Source organism: Pristis pectinata, chromosome 3, assembly GCF_009764475.1.
Source record: "Pristis pectinata isolate sPriPec2 chromosome 3, sPriPec2.1.pri, whole genome shotgun sequence".
In the NCBI taxonomy this organism is placed as follows: Eukaryota; Metazoa; Chordata; class Chondrichthyes; order Rhinopristiformes; family Pristidae; genus Pristis; species Pristis pectinata.
In genome coordinates, this window is record NC_067407.1 from 113,456,079 (window position 1) to 113,473,750 (window position 17,672).

At 38.1% G+C, this 17,672-nt stretch overlaps 1 protein-coding gene across 6 annotated transcripts in view; it reads left to right on the top strand.

The window, feature by feature from the left end:
* The first annotated feature begins 847 nt into the window (after nucleotides 1-847).
* Nucleotides 848-17,672, top strand: part of ubr2 (ubiquitin protein ligase E3 component n-recognin 2) — a 90,608-nt gene continuing 73,783 nt past the window's right edge. For all 6 annotated transcript variants that reach the window (XR_007955957.1, XR_007955958.1, XM_052011090.1 and 3 more), the window contains exons 1-8: nucleotides 848-943; nucleotides 5,535-5,794; nucleotides 9,584-9,662; nucleotides 11,010-11,120; nucleotides 14,358-14,488; nucleotides 15,625-15,763; nucleotides 16,821-16,883; nucleotides 16,991-17,111. Coding sequence is in view for 4 of the 6 variants with exons in the window: in XM_052011090.1 (XP_051867050.1) it covers nucleotides 866-943; nucleotides 5,535-5,794; nucleotides 9,584-9,662; nucleotides 11,010-11,120; nucleotides 14,358-14,488; nucleotides 15,625-15,763; nucleotides 16,821-16,883; nucleotides 16,991-17,111 (982 nt within the window). In the remaining 2 variants the exon portion in view is untranslated. The remainder of the gene's footprint in view (nucleotides 944-5,534; nucleotides 5,795-9,583; nucleotides 9,663-11,009; nucleotides 11,121-14,357; nucleotides 14,489-15,624; nucleotides 15,764-16,820; nucleotides 16,884-16,990; nucleotides 17,112-17,672) is intronic.

Genomic DNA, 17,672 nt, shown 5'->3' on the forward strand with positions numbered 1-17,672 from the left:
CTGAAAGCATTGTGAGAAGAATTGAATGCAATATTCCAGCTAAGGCCTAACCCGTACAGAGTCAGTGACTGATGCTGGGTCTCAACCCAAAACATTGACAATTCCTTTCTCTCCACAGCTGCAGCTCGACTCGATCAGTTCTCCAGCAGTTTGTTTTTAGCTCTGTCTGCAGTCTCTTGTGTCTCGGGTATCTGTGAAGAGAGTGCTTTTTATCAGTTTTCCTCTTGATTCCTATAAACTTAATTTTGCTAGTTCCCCTTAATAAAACAGTTAAATGTTGCTTTGATGTCAAGAATAGCCACTCTTACCTCACGTGCAGATTACTCTCTCGACTATGCTTATATGAAGGCTGTAATGAGGTCTTTAACGCTGTAAGGCTGTAACTCAGAGTTAGCAAGAGAATTTATTGGTGAGGAAGTGCCACAATTGCACTTTCGGTGCCATCTTCCATCACTTTGATTGAGATTATATCATAGAAGTAGTAACTAGCCAAAAAATTAGTGCTGGGAATATTCAGCATATCAGGCAGCATCTGTGGAGATGGAAACAAAACTCGCGTTTCAAGTGAAACAAGAACAATAACATAGAGATTGATCTATTAGTAAAGGTGCAATCAACTGAAAAAGCAACCTCATCAAAACGATACACTCAACAAAACAAATCAGTGAACAAGAGAATTCTTTTGCAAGTAAGACATTTTGAAAAATATGAAAGAAAGTAGTTTCGTGCAGGGTGGTGGTATGAGAGTGTAACTGGGGCAGAGAGAGGAGCAGATGTTGGACGAAGCGCCTGGGTCGGTGGAGCGGATGTTTGGCCTTGGTGACGATCATTTCCGGCGCTGCCGGCCTTGGGCCTAGGATCCAAGATGGCTGCCACTGAGTCGGAAGAGGTTCCGTCTATCTCGAAGTTTTTAATGGACTGTTCGCCGAAGGACATCGCCTTGGTACGAAACTTAATATGCGTTGTATTTATCTGTCTCGATCCGACACCCTCGAATCCAGTGTTTCCTCTGTTTTTCCCTCCTGGTCGGCGGTATTTGTCGGACCGGGCAAGGTTGCTAAGTTCAGACCTATCCCGGGCCTGCAGCGCTGCCCTCGGATTTGCTGGGAGATGCTGCCCGCTGCGGCTCAACTATCCGTTGGTGAAAATCCGGGCAGCTCTCCAGCGCTTTCCTGTGTGGACCCGTATAACTCCTAAGGATGACCATTATTAATTTTAACTACATGTTTCAGCAGAAGGGCCTTCGTGTTATTAACTTGCCGGCCTCAGCACTTCCTGCTATTGACGTTAAGTTACAATTAATTTGTTGACATCAATCTCATTAAATATAATTAGTTCACGAATCCCGGGGGTGAAGAAGAGGTTACTTCTCAGCCAAAGACCGTTGGAAGTCACAATGTTAATGAAGAAATGTCATCTTGTAGATTTCGTGTCAGTTGGCTGCACTCCAAATATCCTTAAGTTGTAATCATCTTAAGGCATTCCCTGGGGATCGAGGATGACATAAGTTGTGGCAGTTTGGTGATGTGCAAGATGATTCTCTTCCCCGTTTCAATAGCTACAAACTTCATTCATGAAGTAGAGTTTATTTTTGAGGTACAGTTCATGAGCATTTCAATAGATTCAGGCCTGCTGTAAAATTCTGTCAGCTATCTAAATTACACAAAGTATGTTTCATGGGAAAGGGGAAATTTTAATATGTTCATTAAATTCATCGTGTTTATTTGCTGAATTCTCACTCCAAAGAAGGAAGAAAAAACAGACAATTTGCTATAGTTGGCTGATGGACAAATGTTGGACAGGAAATGGTCTGCTTTAAAGCAGGTATTAGTTTCCCATATGTCGGTTTCTATATTTTCTATGTGTCGTTTAAGGGGGCCATTTGGCCCATCAAACCTGTGGTGACTCGCAGTGCAATCCCATTCCCTCCCTAATTTTCCCTGTAAACTATTCTCCCCGCCCGTCCATCTACTCCCCCGAGTTTCAACTGTTCACTTGTGCACTAGAGATTAATTTACCTACCAACCTGCACATCTTTGGGATGTGGGAGGAAACCGAATGATTCAGAGAAACCCATATGGTCACAGCAAATGTGCAAACACCACTCAGTCAGCACCTCGGGTCAGGATTGAACCTAGGTCACTGGTGCCATGAGAAGATATCAGAAGGTTAATGAAAATACTTTCCAAAATGGAATTACTGTTGTAATGCAGGAAACTGTTGCAGTGAGTTGCTTGAAGGGGTTTAAGGTTTGGTCCAAAAGACAGTACCCCTGATGCCTTATTACTCCTACAGAGGTTTAGTGCTTAGCTTTGGAGTGGGATTTGTATCTTCAACTTTTCAGATGTAAAAGTGCTACAGAGGTAGGATCTGAGTTTAAGTACTCATCCAAAAGACAACAACTCTGGTAACTAGAAATGCTTCCTCGAGAACAGTTCTGGCAGTCAAGATTGTCAAAAGTTTCATTAATGGAACGTTTAATTTTGAGCTGTCATATGTTATGCTCAGGATTACTGAGACTTGTCAAATGCAACATAAATATCCCTGAATAAAAGTAGAAAAAGTTGGAGGTATTAAGCAAGTGAGATGCGATTTGTGTTAAAATAATAGTTTGGGTAGGTGGAGGGGTGATGGTTTCAGGTCAGTGTCTGGAAGAGAAAACATCTGATCTTGAGATTCATGGTTAATGTGTGTACAAGATTGGCATGACTGATGTGGTTGTTCATTTGAACTGTTCGTGATCCTAGATAGAATTTGAAGGCAAATTCCTGTAAACCTGTTTCAGTGGTCAATAGCCAGGTTACTGGGAGCCAGATCAATTGTTGCTAAATTAGTTTTGTGGGCAACTATCAAATCGGATATAATACATAATATCCTGGAAATAGTTGCAGGAAGATGCTTTTCAGACTTCCATCATCTGCCTGCTTTGCCTTTGTTTTAGAAATATATCTTACAATTTCCAGCAGAAGTAAACTAGTGGAAAGGTTGTGTAAGGCAGTATTTAAATGCATTCTGAAAGATTTTCTTAACACAATCTAATTTTTATTCCATGGAATCGTATCTTTGTCGCCCCAATTGATGTGTAAGGTAAATAAAAAGTGTTTAAAGATAAGGGAATGATTTTCACAGGCTGGCCCTTTATTTTGTAGTAGTAAGCATACATACAACATGCCAGAGTTATTTTTTATGCTTGGAAGAGTCCCTAAACCAGAGAAGGGAAAATTCAATCAAGGGCCCAACTATTAGCCAATATACAAGTAGTCTTGTAGGGTGCAGACATCTGTTGTCAGAAAACAAGGTTATGAGAAACTATCATGTTTACCCTTCTGATACTCATGGTCTTGTTTTCATCCTGAGTAAAATGTTTGTGTGTATAAGGTATTGAATGCCAGAAAGTGAAAATTTAAAAACAAAACTGCAGAAGCTGGAAATCTAAACCAAAAACAAACAATGCTGGATATACTCAGCAGGTCATGGTGTCATCTGTGGGAAAGGAAACATTGTCAATGTTTTGGGTAACTGAAACGGGGACAAAAGAAACTTGTAAAGCTGCAGGGGATTGGTGGTGGAGATGGCTCTGATTGGGTAAACCTGGGGTGACCATGGAGCTAAGCTGCAAACGAGGTTATCTGGACAATGAGTGAATGGGAGCAGGTAGAGAGTGAGGACATAGACAAAAGAATCTAGGAAAAATAAAACGTGGGAACTGCAAAATGCAGAGCCAGAGGACGTGCCCAGATGGTCAGCAGGGCATGTCCTTCACTCCCAGAGATAAAAAGAGGAAGGAAACAAAAAAAAAACAAACTGAGCTAATATTAAAGATGGGTTCATAGGATCCAAATGTCCAAGGACAAGTTAGCCCGTTTTTATCATCATATAAATCCTATATGTGACACATGTAATTCGAAGGTGGCTTCCCTGACACATATGTTTTGGGCCTGTCCCCTTTAGGAAAAATATTGGAAAGACATTTTTAACATTATTTTATCTGTATTGAATATTGATTTACAACCTCATCCTATTACTGCAATTTTTGGGTTACCAATGATGGAATCTCGCCATTTATCTGCTTCTGCTTGTCGTATGATCGCCTTTGTCACATTAATGGCCAAGCGATCCATTTTGTTCAAATGGAAGGATCCAATACCTCCCACCACTTTTCAGTGGTTTTCTCAAACTATAGCATGTGTAAACTTAGAAAAAATTAGGGGTGGCACTGTTGATTCTTCACTTAAATTTGAGGAAGTTTGGAGTCCATTTATTCAATATGTCCATATGATATAAGCTGACTTTTTTCAGATCCCTTTCAATAACCCTTGAATACAGAGGAGTGGAATTGACGACATAATAATGTTTTTTTTCTTTTTAATTGAAGAAATATCAGTCCAGTTTTTTTGAAGTTTTTGTTTTTTTTTTGGTTTATTATCTTTTTTTTGATTTGGGGGTTCTTTCATATAATTAAATTTCATTTCTTTTCAATCTTTCCTTTTGTATTTGTTCACTTAATAAGAGAACGGGAGGTCTAGATTACTCTTTTTTAACTCCTTGTGATTATATATATTAACTGTTATGATTGTTATCCTGATCTCTTTGCACCATATGTATAATTACTAATATATATATATTATTTTGTACTAATTTGAAAATTAATAAAAAGATTGAAAAAGAAGTAAAGATGGATGACCGACACAGACCAAGAAATCAATTTACCTGAAGTTGTAGAATTCAATATTGAGTCTTTTGGGTTATTTTTGTCTCTGTTTTCACTCTCCAACTGCTCCCATTCACTCATTGAGCAGATAACCCAGTTAAGCTTGCTTAAATATTTTTAATTGTTTAATAATGTTGACATTTGCAGTCTTAATTTGTTTTAGTATTTAATAATTCATTTACTTTTTAATAATTTTTAAGCATTGGTGACAAAAATATTCAGTCCTTTGTAGATTTGATAGTTGGCTGAGCTTGGGTGTGACTTTGACAGTTGCAAAAGATGTTACATTGGCAGAGCTTGTCCTGGACTTGAGGAAAGAATGACAATTTAGAATGCATTTCCTTAATAGGACTGATGTATGCAAAATAGTCTTCAAAAGATAATTGGCCAAATAATTGAAGGAGAAAAGTTGTAGGGATTTGAGGAGAGAGCGGGGTATTGAAGCTATCTATCTATGTTGGTATTCAGAAGTAGTTGTACAAGCTCAGTGGCCGAACGGACTTGTGCTCAATGATTAACGATTCTGCGATTTGATCGAATGCCTTCAACTCAGAAAAAGCTTATTCACAAAGATGTAATTAGCGAAATCAATTCAAGGATTGGGCAAGTATTCTTATTGCAGGCAAGCACCATGCTGTTTTGACCTTTCCACTAGAGCTGATCTTAAATTGACTTTGGTTGTATAATCAGTGCATTTGTGTCAAAAGTTGTAAACACGGGTCTCTTCATTATTGATCATGTTACCTTTGAAAATAATATTGTATATAGATATTTTTAAATGTTTTCTGCCAAAATCAACTATTTTTGATATCTTTCTTCTTAGAACTGGCTTCAAGCAACAGATTTGACCAAGGATGTGTACCATCACCTTGCCTGTAATGTACCAAAGATTTATTGCAGAGACTCTAACCCTAATCCACTTAATGAAGAAATGTTAGCTCAGCATATTCTGTTGGGACCAATGGAATGGTACCTGTGTGGAGAGGATCCAGCTGTGGGAATGACCAAACTTGAAAAGGCAAATAAATCATCACAGCTCTGTGGACGTGTTTTCAAAATTGGGGAGCCTACTTACTCTTGCAGGTACCAAAATTGTGACAAGTTAAATTCTGTGAATTCTGCTTGTGCCCGCTTGGCCATCGTCATTAATTTCTTTGAACAGGAATCGCACTCAAGTAGCAATGTTGTTTAATTTTGGCTGCATGATCACCCGAGAAGGAATGGGCTCTGTTGACAGCTGCTCTGTTGTTTTTGAGGCAGAGACTTGCTGTTTCCAGTTATCAGATCCAGCTTGATGCTCTCAAGATTTGAGGTGCATGTGACCAGGGAAAGAAACAACAAGGATTTTCAAATGATCAGATTGATGAATTGTTACTGAGGCGTACTGAGTGTAAACTAGGATATTTGAATAATATACAGAAAGGTTAATTGGGATTGGGAAAGAAAGCAAAGGTGGAGTTGGACAGAAAAATTAATTAATTGTCATCCTTGGGTATGCAACACAAATTAGATTCTGAAGGAATGAGACTCCATGCATAAAATGGCATTTTCATGGTTACACATGTTTGGTAGCATGGAAACAGTGGTCGAATTTATCAGACCAGTTGTCCAAAAGCTCCAACTAACAATCCACAGAACTAATTCAATTCCTAATTTGGCATTATTGTAAAAAAAAATGCAAGTCAAGAGTAATAAAGGCCCATTAAGCATCCAAACTCTTATTTTAAAAGAAAAAACAAATGATTCATTAATATCCTTCATAGGAGGAAATCTGGTCTATGTGTAATTCTAGCAACATTAGTACTGTTGACACTTAAATGTCTTCTGAAATGGCTGAACAAGCCACAAAGTTTAAGAGTAATAAATGCTGCTGTATCTGGTGATTCCCAGTTCCTTAAAAGTGAATTTAAAAAACAAAAATTATGACTGATGCCATTAAAATTCGTTTGCCCTTCAGTATGCCGGTGACGATATTGATTTCAGTGTGGGGTCATTGTCAAGGTACAGTTGTGGAATAGCTTGTAGAGATGGTGAGCATCTTCAACTACAATTTTTGGGTTTCTATGGTTAATTGTACATAAATGGAGCAGCAACTTCCATTATATGCTTATCAAATATTAAATTATTCTCCCTATATTCCCTATTGATGGTGGGGGCCACTGAATCCAAAGGTGGGTAGTTAGATTCTCTGTTGTTGTACATAGTCGTTGCTGGACACTTTTGTGGTGAGAATGTTACTTGATGTTTATCAACACATGCCTGGATGTCGACTAGCTCTTGCTGCACACAGGTATAGATTGCTTCACCTGCTAAGGAGTTGCAAATGAAATTGAATGCCGCAGTCATTCACAAGCTTCTTCACTTGAATCCTTATGATGAAAGGTAGGTCATTAAAGCAGCTGAAGGTGGTTGGATCTCGGTCAGGATACTGAGGAACTCCTGCTGTGTTGTCCTGGGGCTGGGATGATTGACCTTGAACAACCACAGCTGTTTGCAAGACATGTCTCCAGCCACTGGAGCGTTTTCTCTTTGATATCCATTGACCAGTTTAACAGAGTGCCTTCATATTAAGGGAATTCACACTTGTTTCACTCTGCAGTTCAGCTCTTTGGTCCATGTTTTTACCAAGACTGTGACAAGGTTTCAAGTCAGGTGGTTGCTGTGCAAGTTGATAGGGTGGTTAAGTAGGTGCATGGTGTGCTGGCCTTCATTAATCGTGAGGTTGAGTTCAAGAGCTGTGAGGTAATGTTGCAGCTCTATAAAACTCTGGTTAGGCCACACTTTATTGTGTTCAGTTCTGGTCACCATTATAGGAAGGATGTGGAAGCTTTAGAGAGGGTGCGGAGGAGATTTACCAGGATGCCGCCTGGATTAGAGAATGTCTTATGAGGAAAGGTTGAGTGAGGTAGGGCTTTTCTCTTTGGAGCGATGCACGATGAGAGGTGACTTGATGGAGGTGTATAAGATTATGAGGGGCATAGATAGAGTGGACAGTCAGCACCTTTACCCCAGGGCGGCAATGGCCAATACCAGAGGGCATCATTTTAAGGTCAGAGGAAGAAAGTTTAGGGGAGATGTCAGAGGAAGGTTTCTTTTTTATACAGAGAGTGGTGGGTGCCTGGAACGCTGATACAATAGGGACATTTAAAAGACTCTTAGATAGGCACGTGGATATAAGGAAAATGGAGGGTTATGGGTTGTGTCGGAGGGAAGGCTTAGGTTGATCGTGGAGCCGGTGTTTACACTGGTCGCCACACATCAAGGGCCGAAGGGCCCGTGCTGTACTGTTCTGTGAAACCCAAACGGGAGATCAGCAAGTTGATTATTGGTAAATAACTGCTGCTTGACAGCACTGATAATGACAGCTTCATCACTTTGGTGATGATTTTCAGAAAACACTGGTAATTGTGACAAAATAGTCAGGCATATTTCGTCAGGTATCCAGTCCTGATGTAGGATTTTGACTCGAAAACATTGACAATTCCTTCTCCCCTCCCTCCCATCCATAGATGCTGCTCAACCTGCTGAGTTTCTTTCTCCAGCAGATTGTTTGTTGAGGCATATTTCATAATTTGCTGTTGATTGTTATATTTTGAGCAATTTTGCATATGCTTTTCCTTTTGTGAACAGTTTTGCTGTGTTGCGTATTTCTCCTACCCAGATATGTGATGTGCTAAAGCTAAATATGCAATGAGAAGTCTGCTCATGTGCAGTACACCTAATTCCAAAGATATACAAGTTCTGATAAGCTATGCCTAGTTTTTTCCCTAAGTTTTCTGCAAACTACTTTTTATGAATTAAAGAAAAAAACAATTGAGCAAATCTCAAAAGCTTTACTGCAGAATTTTTTTTTGAAAGGCAGTTGGTTTGTTTTCTATAAACTAGAAATGTGGAGGTGGGTATTGGTGAGGTGCAGGACCAAGAGACATATTGTGTTAATTTTCTCCTCTGATCAACTTCTTCTAACTTATTTTCTGACAATTATTGAAATTGTTTGTGATGAAAGTTAAGAAATAAATTGGTGGCTAGTCTCACTTAATAAATGATGATATGTGATGTCAACAACAATGCAATAATTCAGTCTAGATCTGTGCTCAAGTGGGACTTGAGAATCACACATTCTTGATGCATTAAAATTATTCTCTGCTTGTGTGAAAGATCATAAAATGCTCTGCAATATGACTTGTCCTTTTGATTTCTCCAACTGATGAATTGGTATCAAGGAATCATAGTCCTAGTATCAGCATGTAAGGGACAAGGTCAGGAGCATTTTTTCAGAGGGCTGCAAATAATTGCAGGTGAAAACTTCATCCGTCTATCCACACTAGCCCACATTGCCACAATATCTTGTGTATCACAGTATGCTCCCCCCATCTCATCCAAAATCATGCAGTCCCTGGCAGATTTGTTAAATCAGCTGTGCATGAGCAGGATTAAATTTATTTTGCCTGATATTAAAGTGTTAATTACAACAAAATAATAAAATAGGACAAATTGACGTCGGAACCACATCGATGAGATGGTTAGTGGCTTCCGGAGGGAGAGTCAAGAAAATGCAGAATATTATACTCGTTAGGAATCTCTACCTGGTATGACTGCAGGAAAATTGATCTTCATGTTGCAAACGTTGGAACCACCTTTTGGAATTTTTTTTAAAATGTTTTTTCCACCAACTAGAAGAGTGGCATTTTCAATCGTATATGATCTGTGATTTATTTCAAAAAGGTGTGTTAAAATAGAGTGAAGGATTTGGTAACAATCCTCCTCCTGTCCTGATTGTTCTGAGTCTTATTCTGGAAGAGAAAGCTCTTTTTGTATAAAATGTCTATGATGCCCAAGCATAACACGACTGTTTTTGCCTTTTTATTGAAGGGACTGTGCGGTAGATCCAACCTGTGTGCTATGCATGGAGTGCTTCTTGGCCAGTGTGCACAGAGAACATAGATATAGGGTAGGTTGTTCTATTTTGGCCTCACTATAATTATTTTACTGTAACCTTAATTGAAGTAATACATTAAAATTTTGCATTTAACAACATATAGATATCATATAAACCCATTTATGCATTAAAAAACTGTTATAGATGAATAAGAAGCCATTAATTGAGGAAGGGTTTTGCATTTGATTGCTGAATTGTTTGACATCGTAGCTTGAGTGAAGCAGCCAATATGATTTTGTTCTGGAGCACAGAGAGCCCGATCTCTTCATGATCGGGGATTGCACAGCTAAGTAGATTGCAAAGAATGAACATTGGAATGAAGTATTTGAAGGGTTGTGATTTCAAGAGCATAACTCATTGCCATTCTCCTTATTGCTTTCTCCATTTTTCTAGCACACTGTTATTTGCCCTCAAAATCTCCGTTCTCATAATTTCCAGAAAATCTAGCACTCTGCAAACTGTGTTCTTTTTTCACAAAGTCGTTTGCACATGGCTTGTGTATGTGTCCAAGCCTAGATCCGCGCATCAGTTTCAATTCCTTATTTTTTCCTTGCGTACATTCTTCTATGACTCATCCGCTCTGCATCCCTGCACTTGCAGTTTGCTTAGAGTTCCCCAGCCTTACTACCAGTAATCCAAGCTTTGACTTTATTTTTTTAAGAGTTGAAAAACTGCAGGTGAAAATATAAAATTAGAATAGAAAATACTGGAAATATTAAGCAGATCAGGCAGCAGCTGTGGCAAGGAAACTGAGCTAATGTTTCAGGTCGGGGATCTTTCTTAGAATTATTAATAACTATGTACAAAAATTATGTTCATGATGTTTCAAAATGGCCTTGATGAAAATGACGGTAAGAAAATTTCGGCTTGTTAGCATTTACAAAATGGGATTCTGATGAGAGATCATTGACCTGATACATTAAGACTTTTTCTCTCCACAAAGCTGTCTTTATCTGTTTTCTATATGTTCTGTTTTCATTTCCTCGATTAATCTCTCGAGGTTTGTTCCTTTTTCTCACCACCTATAAAAGCCTCGAAGATCCTTTTGGAGATGTAGGTTTTGTGCTTTCTCTTCTAATCTCCTCATGTGAGGTTCACAGGGTGGTAGATTAATTACTCAAAATAATGAATGAATTTGAGACATTTTGTTAAAAGTGGCAACATAAATATTTGTGGCAAAGCAGTGTATAAAGTTGGGTTGTGTTGCTTCTCCTGCCAAACTGCATGCTCATTTAATAAGTGATGACTATTAATGAGAACAAAAATAGCATAATTGTGATGCTTCAACTTGGTCAGGAGTGATGGTAGGAATTTCTACTTGCTTCCTATTTCCTAATTTCTAACTGCTTTTTGATCCAGATGACGACATCAAGTGGAGGGGGTTTCTGTGACTGTGGAGACACTGAAGCGTGGAAACAAGGTCCATATTGTCTAAAACATGAACCTTCTGGCTCTGACGCACTGGAGGAGGTATAAAGCATTTTCATGATCAGTTATTTAAAATGACAATACATTTTAATGTATAAAATAAAGTATTTTTTTCAAAGTATTATTTGGAATATGGGTGCTTTTGGCCTTGATCCCACAGCTTGCTGGGCCATTTCAGAGGTCAGTTGAGCTTGACGGTTGAGAGAATAGTCAAACACATTGGTGTGGAATTTGTCACAAATTGGCCAAATTGAGAAGGGCAGCATTTTCCTTCTCACGATGGTTTTCAAGAACCAGCTGAATTTTTACACCAGTCAAATGGGTTCATGATTTCTTGCACTCTTAGTTTTTATTATCAGCTGGTTTATAAACTGAATTGAAATGATCAAAGTGGCAGGGAGAGAATTGGACTTGTAGATTTTTGTTAATGAACTGGATTACTAGTCCAAGAATTTGCTCTCCAAAACTGTTGGCATCATAGTATTTCCCTGTTGCATTCAAAGGTCTTTTGGAATGAAACAAAATCACGTGGTACAAGTTGGTGAGATGTATACTGATATTTCACTGCCACACAGATTGTTACTCTGATTCCTGCTGTTGGAACTTTCCTTCACACACACATGTAAGCTACTGGAATAACGTGTTTTTGAAAGGAACAATTTTCAAGTTTTATTCACATATAAATGTATCCATAAGGGTGTAATACATTTTCTACTAAGATCATATAGTTCACAAGACCACAGAAGCAGTCCCATGAATTGCATATGTTAGTTCTTCATGTCTAATCTCAATGCTTTGCAGTTTTTTTGTCTTTATTTCAAATATTTATCCAATTTCCTTTTATTGTAGTCTTAAATAACTACATGTGATTTGTGATTTCAATTTTTGCTTTTCATCCTTTCAGTAATGATTCAGAAATAAATGCCAGTATTATATTTTGTCTCAGAGCCATTCATAATCTTGCAATTTATTCGATCATCCTTACTTCACTCTTGTGCAAATATCCCAGTTTTTCAGCCCATGTAGTGCCCACTTAAATTGCACAATGTACTCCCAGTTTTTGCTGAATCAGTTTATTGTATAAATTCAAAAGTCTTGTTTTGCTTGTGTGAAAAAAAAAGTAATTCTATTTGCTGCTTATAATGTTGACAACTTGTAAGATCCACTTGTGCGTTCCCATGTTCTTCATAATGCGTTTAGCATTTACTTCCTGTCACTTTTTCCCAGAATTAACGTACTCAAATTTTTTGGCATTGACATGCACTTGGCACTTATCTGTCTACTTATTAACTGACTTTTATCTTTCTTCTGCATTCTTCTTGCAGAATCCCCTATTTCAGTATCAAGAAGTTTCACTATATACAGTGACCCTTTGTTGAAATTGTTTTATGTAAATAGAAAATGCAAGGTTCCATTACAGATCCCTGAAGTACTGAATTACTCACAATTGTTGTTGATCTCTTTCTCATGGTCGTGACTTTACACTCTGGCACCAGTTACATGTAATCAGTCTTGTAAGGCATCAGATGTCTTGTAAATTTATATTATCATGACAAAGATACTGTGATCTTGAATATTTTTGTAAAAATGTTCATGCTAATCTGCCCATTACAGATTCCTGCAGACTATGTCTGATATGCCGGAATTAGAAAGATGCGAGCTAATATCCCATGGTGCACATTCTAGGAAGCTACCCACAAATGTAGTGAGATTAATTGGCCAAAACTCCCTGGTATTTCCCTATCTATTTCTTGAATGGGATATAAAGTTTTCCACTACAGAAGATTCTAAATTCCTAGTTTTCCTGTCAGGAACTGCTGTGGATCTTACACTGAAGATGTTTCCAGTGGTAATTTGGGTATGCAAGTGGAGAATATTTCCTCACTTTTTGTAATTCATTTAAACTTAAGGTGGATGTCAAGATTTGTGAGGTAAACCACTTGTTACAGATAATCTCGGTTCTTCCCTCTCTCCCAGGCACATTATCTGTTTGATTAATTTACTATTAATTTATTAAGTTGTTTCAGTTAAGATTCTGTATAGTGATGCCCCTCGAGATGTTATTTGAAATTCAGGGATGAGTAGACTTGTTGGAAATTATTAGCTATCACATGACCAGGTCTTGCTATTGGTAGAGATCAATATAAGTGGGTGATTGATGGTTGCTGCGTTCTTGGTGAGCCAAAGAGCCTGTTTCTGTGCTCTGATTCTATGACTTAACAAAACCACACAATGTCATTACCTTGAATTTATTATAAATGGACATGGAATTGGAGAATTATAATTCATTGCTTTGCTCCTGGCCATGTAATGTCAGGAAGATCATTGAGGGAGCAATCAATGGGGTTTTCCCCTGCTCTGCCATTAGATTGTGGCAATATTCTGCTGCTGGAAGGTACCTCAAAAGATGGCTTGATTGGAAATCAACTACACTTGTTAGCTGTTGTTGTGAGAAGAAGAACAGCTCATATCCCAACTGGGTGGTCTGCAATCCAATGGTATGAACATTGAATTTTCCAATTTTGGGTAACCCTTACCTCCTGTGTTTTTTTTTCCCCACCCCTTGCAATCCAGCTCCAGTTCTCCCATTTTTGTTCCTTTTCCCATACCCACATCCAGCTCCCCTCCCCTCCCCCATCTGGTTCCATCTACCCTTCACCTCTCCTGCATGGTGGTTTCCATTATCACCTTCCTTATTTATCAGATTCCAACACTTGTAGCCTTTGTGACCCCCATATATCACCTTCCAGCAGCTGTCTCCACCAACACCCTCCCCTCCTCCTGCATGGCTCTGTCTGCTGTTTTTTCCTTGTCTGCCCCCACCTATTGCCCATCTGCTTCTGTTTCCCACCTCCACCCCTCCCCATTCCCCACCTGGCTCCTGTGCCCATTATCCTCCACCTTTCCTCGGTCCCTCCCTCCCCATCTCCTCTTTATACTGGCTACCTTCCCTCTCCACTCTCAGTCCTGATGCAGGGTCTTGATCAGAAACATCGACGATTCGTTTCCCCCATTAGATGCTGCTTGGCCCACTGAGTTCCTCCAGCAGTTTATTTTTTGCTCCAGATTCCAGCATCTGTGGTCTCTTATGTCTTTACTTGTAAGCTTCTGTGACAAATAGGTTGTCCTTGGAGTCAAAAATGAGTTGTAAATCAAATTTTTCAGCCACTGTTAAAACTCTTATCATGTTAGAATACATTTTTGTTTGCCTTGTTAATTATTGTGCTTTGTTGATGCATTTGGATTGAGTTAAACTTTAATTCACCCTTATTCTTTTAGGATCCACTGGCACATTTATCTGAGGACATGATTGGACGTGCCTATAATATTTTTGCAATTGTATTCAAATATGCAGTAGATATGCTAACGTGGGTAGAGGAAGATAGACTGCCTTCTGGATTAGAACCCCTGTAAGTATTAATTGTAAATGTGAATGCATATAGCTGAGTTGATGCAGAATTGCAGTGAAAAGTTGGTTTGAAAATTATTGCTTTTTATATTTTTGCTACAACACACATCCTGACCCCTATTCTTAACAAGTTATTTATCCTTTCATGCAAGATAATTGGACTGAAGCAAATTACATTGAATCTGTTTGAATGCTGATTAAAACTGAATTTCAGTGTTTTAATCAAAAATAGTTGATTTTGCATCTAATTTTCAGAGACCTGTTTGCCAGTGGGATAATTAATGCAATCATTGTATCTCCTGGTCCCCCCCACCCCACCCCCGCCTTTGCCATCTTTAGAAAAACAGTGACAGCAATTACTGTGTCTAGTTTCTTTACTCTTACCAGCACTTTGCTAAACACCATACCATAAGTCAACCAAGCTGAAAACAGCATTGCATCTTTGCTGGTTTATTTCCTCCCTAAATGCTCATCGCCGAGGGCTGAAAACATTGTCTATTCAGACCCACTCTGCTCCCCTCCACTCCACACTCCCCATGGCCCTTCTCTCCTTATTTCACTCCAGCTGTTTGCTGAAGTTATGACATTATCTGGACCGTTGGCAGCTTTAGTAGTTTTCTGGTAAATCATCAATGTATTGTGTATTTGCTTTTGTGCCTGATTAGTTACTGCTTACACATTCAGATTAACTGTGGGTTTATGACAATTGAGTCTCAGATTTTTTTCAAATGATTGACTGAATTCCAGCATGGGTTTTCAAGATGGATCAGCAGGTGAAACCTTGTTTTCTTACAACAAAACACACAGGAAGGATCCCTTACTGATTGCTCTGTATTTTTGTTCATTTAAAATGTAGTTAAAAATGGGCAATTTAACTGTAGAGAATTGCATAATCCTTATCAAGACCATATAGGATCTCTCAAAAGTGCAGGACCATAGAGGAAAATTAGTAAATCTGTAAATATTTGCCTTAGCAATAATTATTTTTACAAAGTAAGTGATTTGCTTTATTGTGTAGGTTTTGTGTTCTTATTCTTGAAAATACTTGCTATCTGGTGCTCATTTTGAAATACTTGTTTATCTTCATCAATGAAAACCAAAAGACAAATTTAAATACAAGTATTATTTTCTTTGTAGGGAAAAGGAAGATACTTATTATTGCATGTTATTTAATGATGAAGTCCATACTTACGAGCAAGTGATTTACACCTTGCAGAAGGCTGTGAACTGTACACAGAAAGAAGCTGTCAGTTTTGCCACCACTGTGGATAGAGATGTGAGTTTTCATTTTGGTGCTATTTCCAATTTGTTATCTTTGAATGACATGTAAGCAGTTGCAATTTGAAAACTCTTCTCTGAAAGTGTTAATGTTCTTGTAATTCAATGAGGAAAAGTTCAATAATAAAACTGAAAATTATTAATAAAAGTTATGTATTCCATTATTCTGTTTGTATGCCTGCTTACATTGCCCAATTTCTATCTTTTGAAGCCATGGCATATAATGCTACCACAGATGACAGAATAAATTTGAAATAACTACTGTCACCTTTTTAAGTACAGTAGAACACCAGTAATCCATTCTCCAATTGTTTGCTGATCCTGATAAATTGGCATCTGGCTCACTGGTGGCTGCTTCCCATGCTCCCTTTAAACTCACCTGGGCCTTGTTTTCCACGATCCCTTTAAACTCACTGGGTTCACAAGAAAATTTTTGCACCACTGTGTAATTTAAAAAAAGAAAGTGAATTTTAAAATATTGGCTTATTAATAGAAATAACATCTTATAGTCTGGAAAATGTGCCAGTCCAGCACTACCAAAGTCCCAGGGATGTTGATTGTCTCTGCAATTTAGTTTAGTTGATGGTTCGTGTTCACTAATGGGACCTTATTATTCAGAGGGAACGATGAACTCCACTTGCGTTTATTTTATCTTCTTTTTATTACATACTCTAAATTTACTTTATCATGGACTGATACCAGCTTTTCAAAATAGCAAGTACCAGAAGTCCAAGGTATGATGCTATCTTTCTTTTCCTATCTGTCCAACAGAATCTTAATTATTCAGCTGAAGCTTACAGCTCATCATATGGCAAGTTACAAATACAAGCCACATTCTAACATTACACAGCAGTGCACCTCTTTATCTTCAAGCGCAATGTTGCGGAATCCAAAACTCTCCATAAAGGCACTCTATGTCTATTGGAAGTTCGACATCTTGATATATCCAAAATAAAAACTGAGCCAAAATCTTTGTTTGTTATACTGATGAATTCTTTTGGAGTTCTAGTTGTGAAACGTTCACAATTAATTTAAATCTTTTCTGGTATTTTCAGGGCCGTAGATCAGTTCGATATGGTGACTTCCAATATTGTGAGCAAGCAAAAACCGTAATTGTGGTGAGTAAAAATATAGTTTTCCTTTCAAGATGTACGTACGTATTTATTAAAATATCTTGTATAGATTATTCTGACTGAGAGTTTCTCCTATGTTCAATTTACTTTAGAGGAATACTAGTCGACAAACCAAGCCACTAAAGGTGCAAGTAATGCATTCGTCTGTTGTTGCACATCAGGCATTTGCCATAAAGTTGTTACTTTGGCTGAGCCAGGTGATTGGCTACTCGGGTAAGAATTATAACAAAATTGTTATTTTTGGCACTGGAATGCATTTCTTCCTTGCTCTTGTACTGAATTTTCTGAACAATAAAAAGATCACGGTGTAATTTGCTGTCTGGAAGTAATACATCTGTTGGCAGTGACCTTTGACACTTCAGTTTACCTAGATTCTTAATTCTTTCACATGGAAGGAGAGAGTGTTAGTTCCTATATTTGTGGAGAGTTTTAAAAATATTCCAGTGTATAAATGAAGATCTTAATTGGAATGCTAAGATTAGTGCTTGATGTTTACGACTGAAATCCACAAGGTGTTAGTTACGGAAAATAACAAACTATTCTGATTTTTATTGTGAAGGATCATATTTGTAAATAATGTCCAGCTAGTTTATTTTGTAAATGCACAGTATTATACAAAGCTGTCACCTGATGAGAGATCCACATGGCTGGATTTTCATGGAAGCTAATGCTGGTATTGATTGAATCTTTCCACAGTTGTGTACTAGCCAGCTAATACTCATTGTCTTGGCTCATTCAAGCTCCTAGCTATTCAGTTGGGCAAGGAGGAAGACA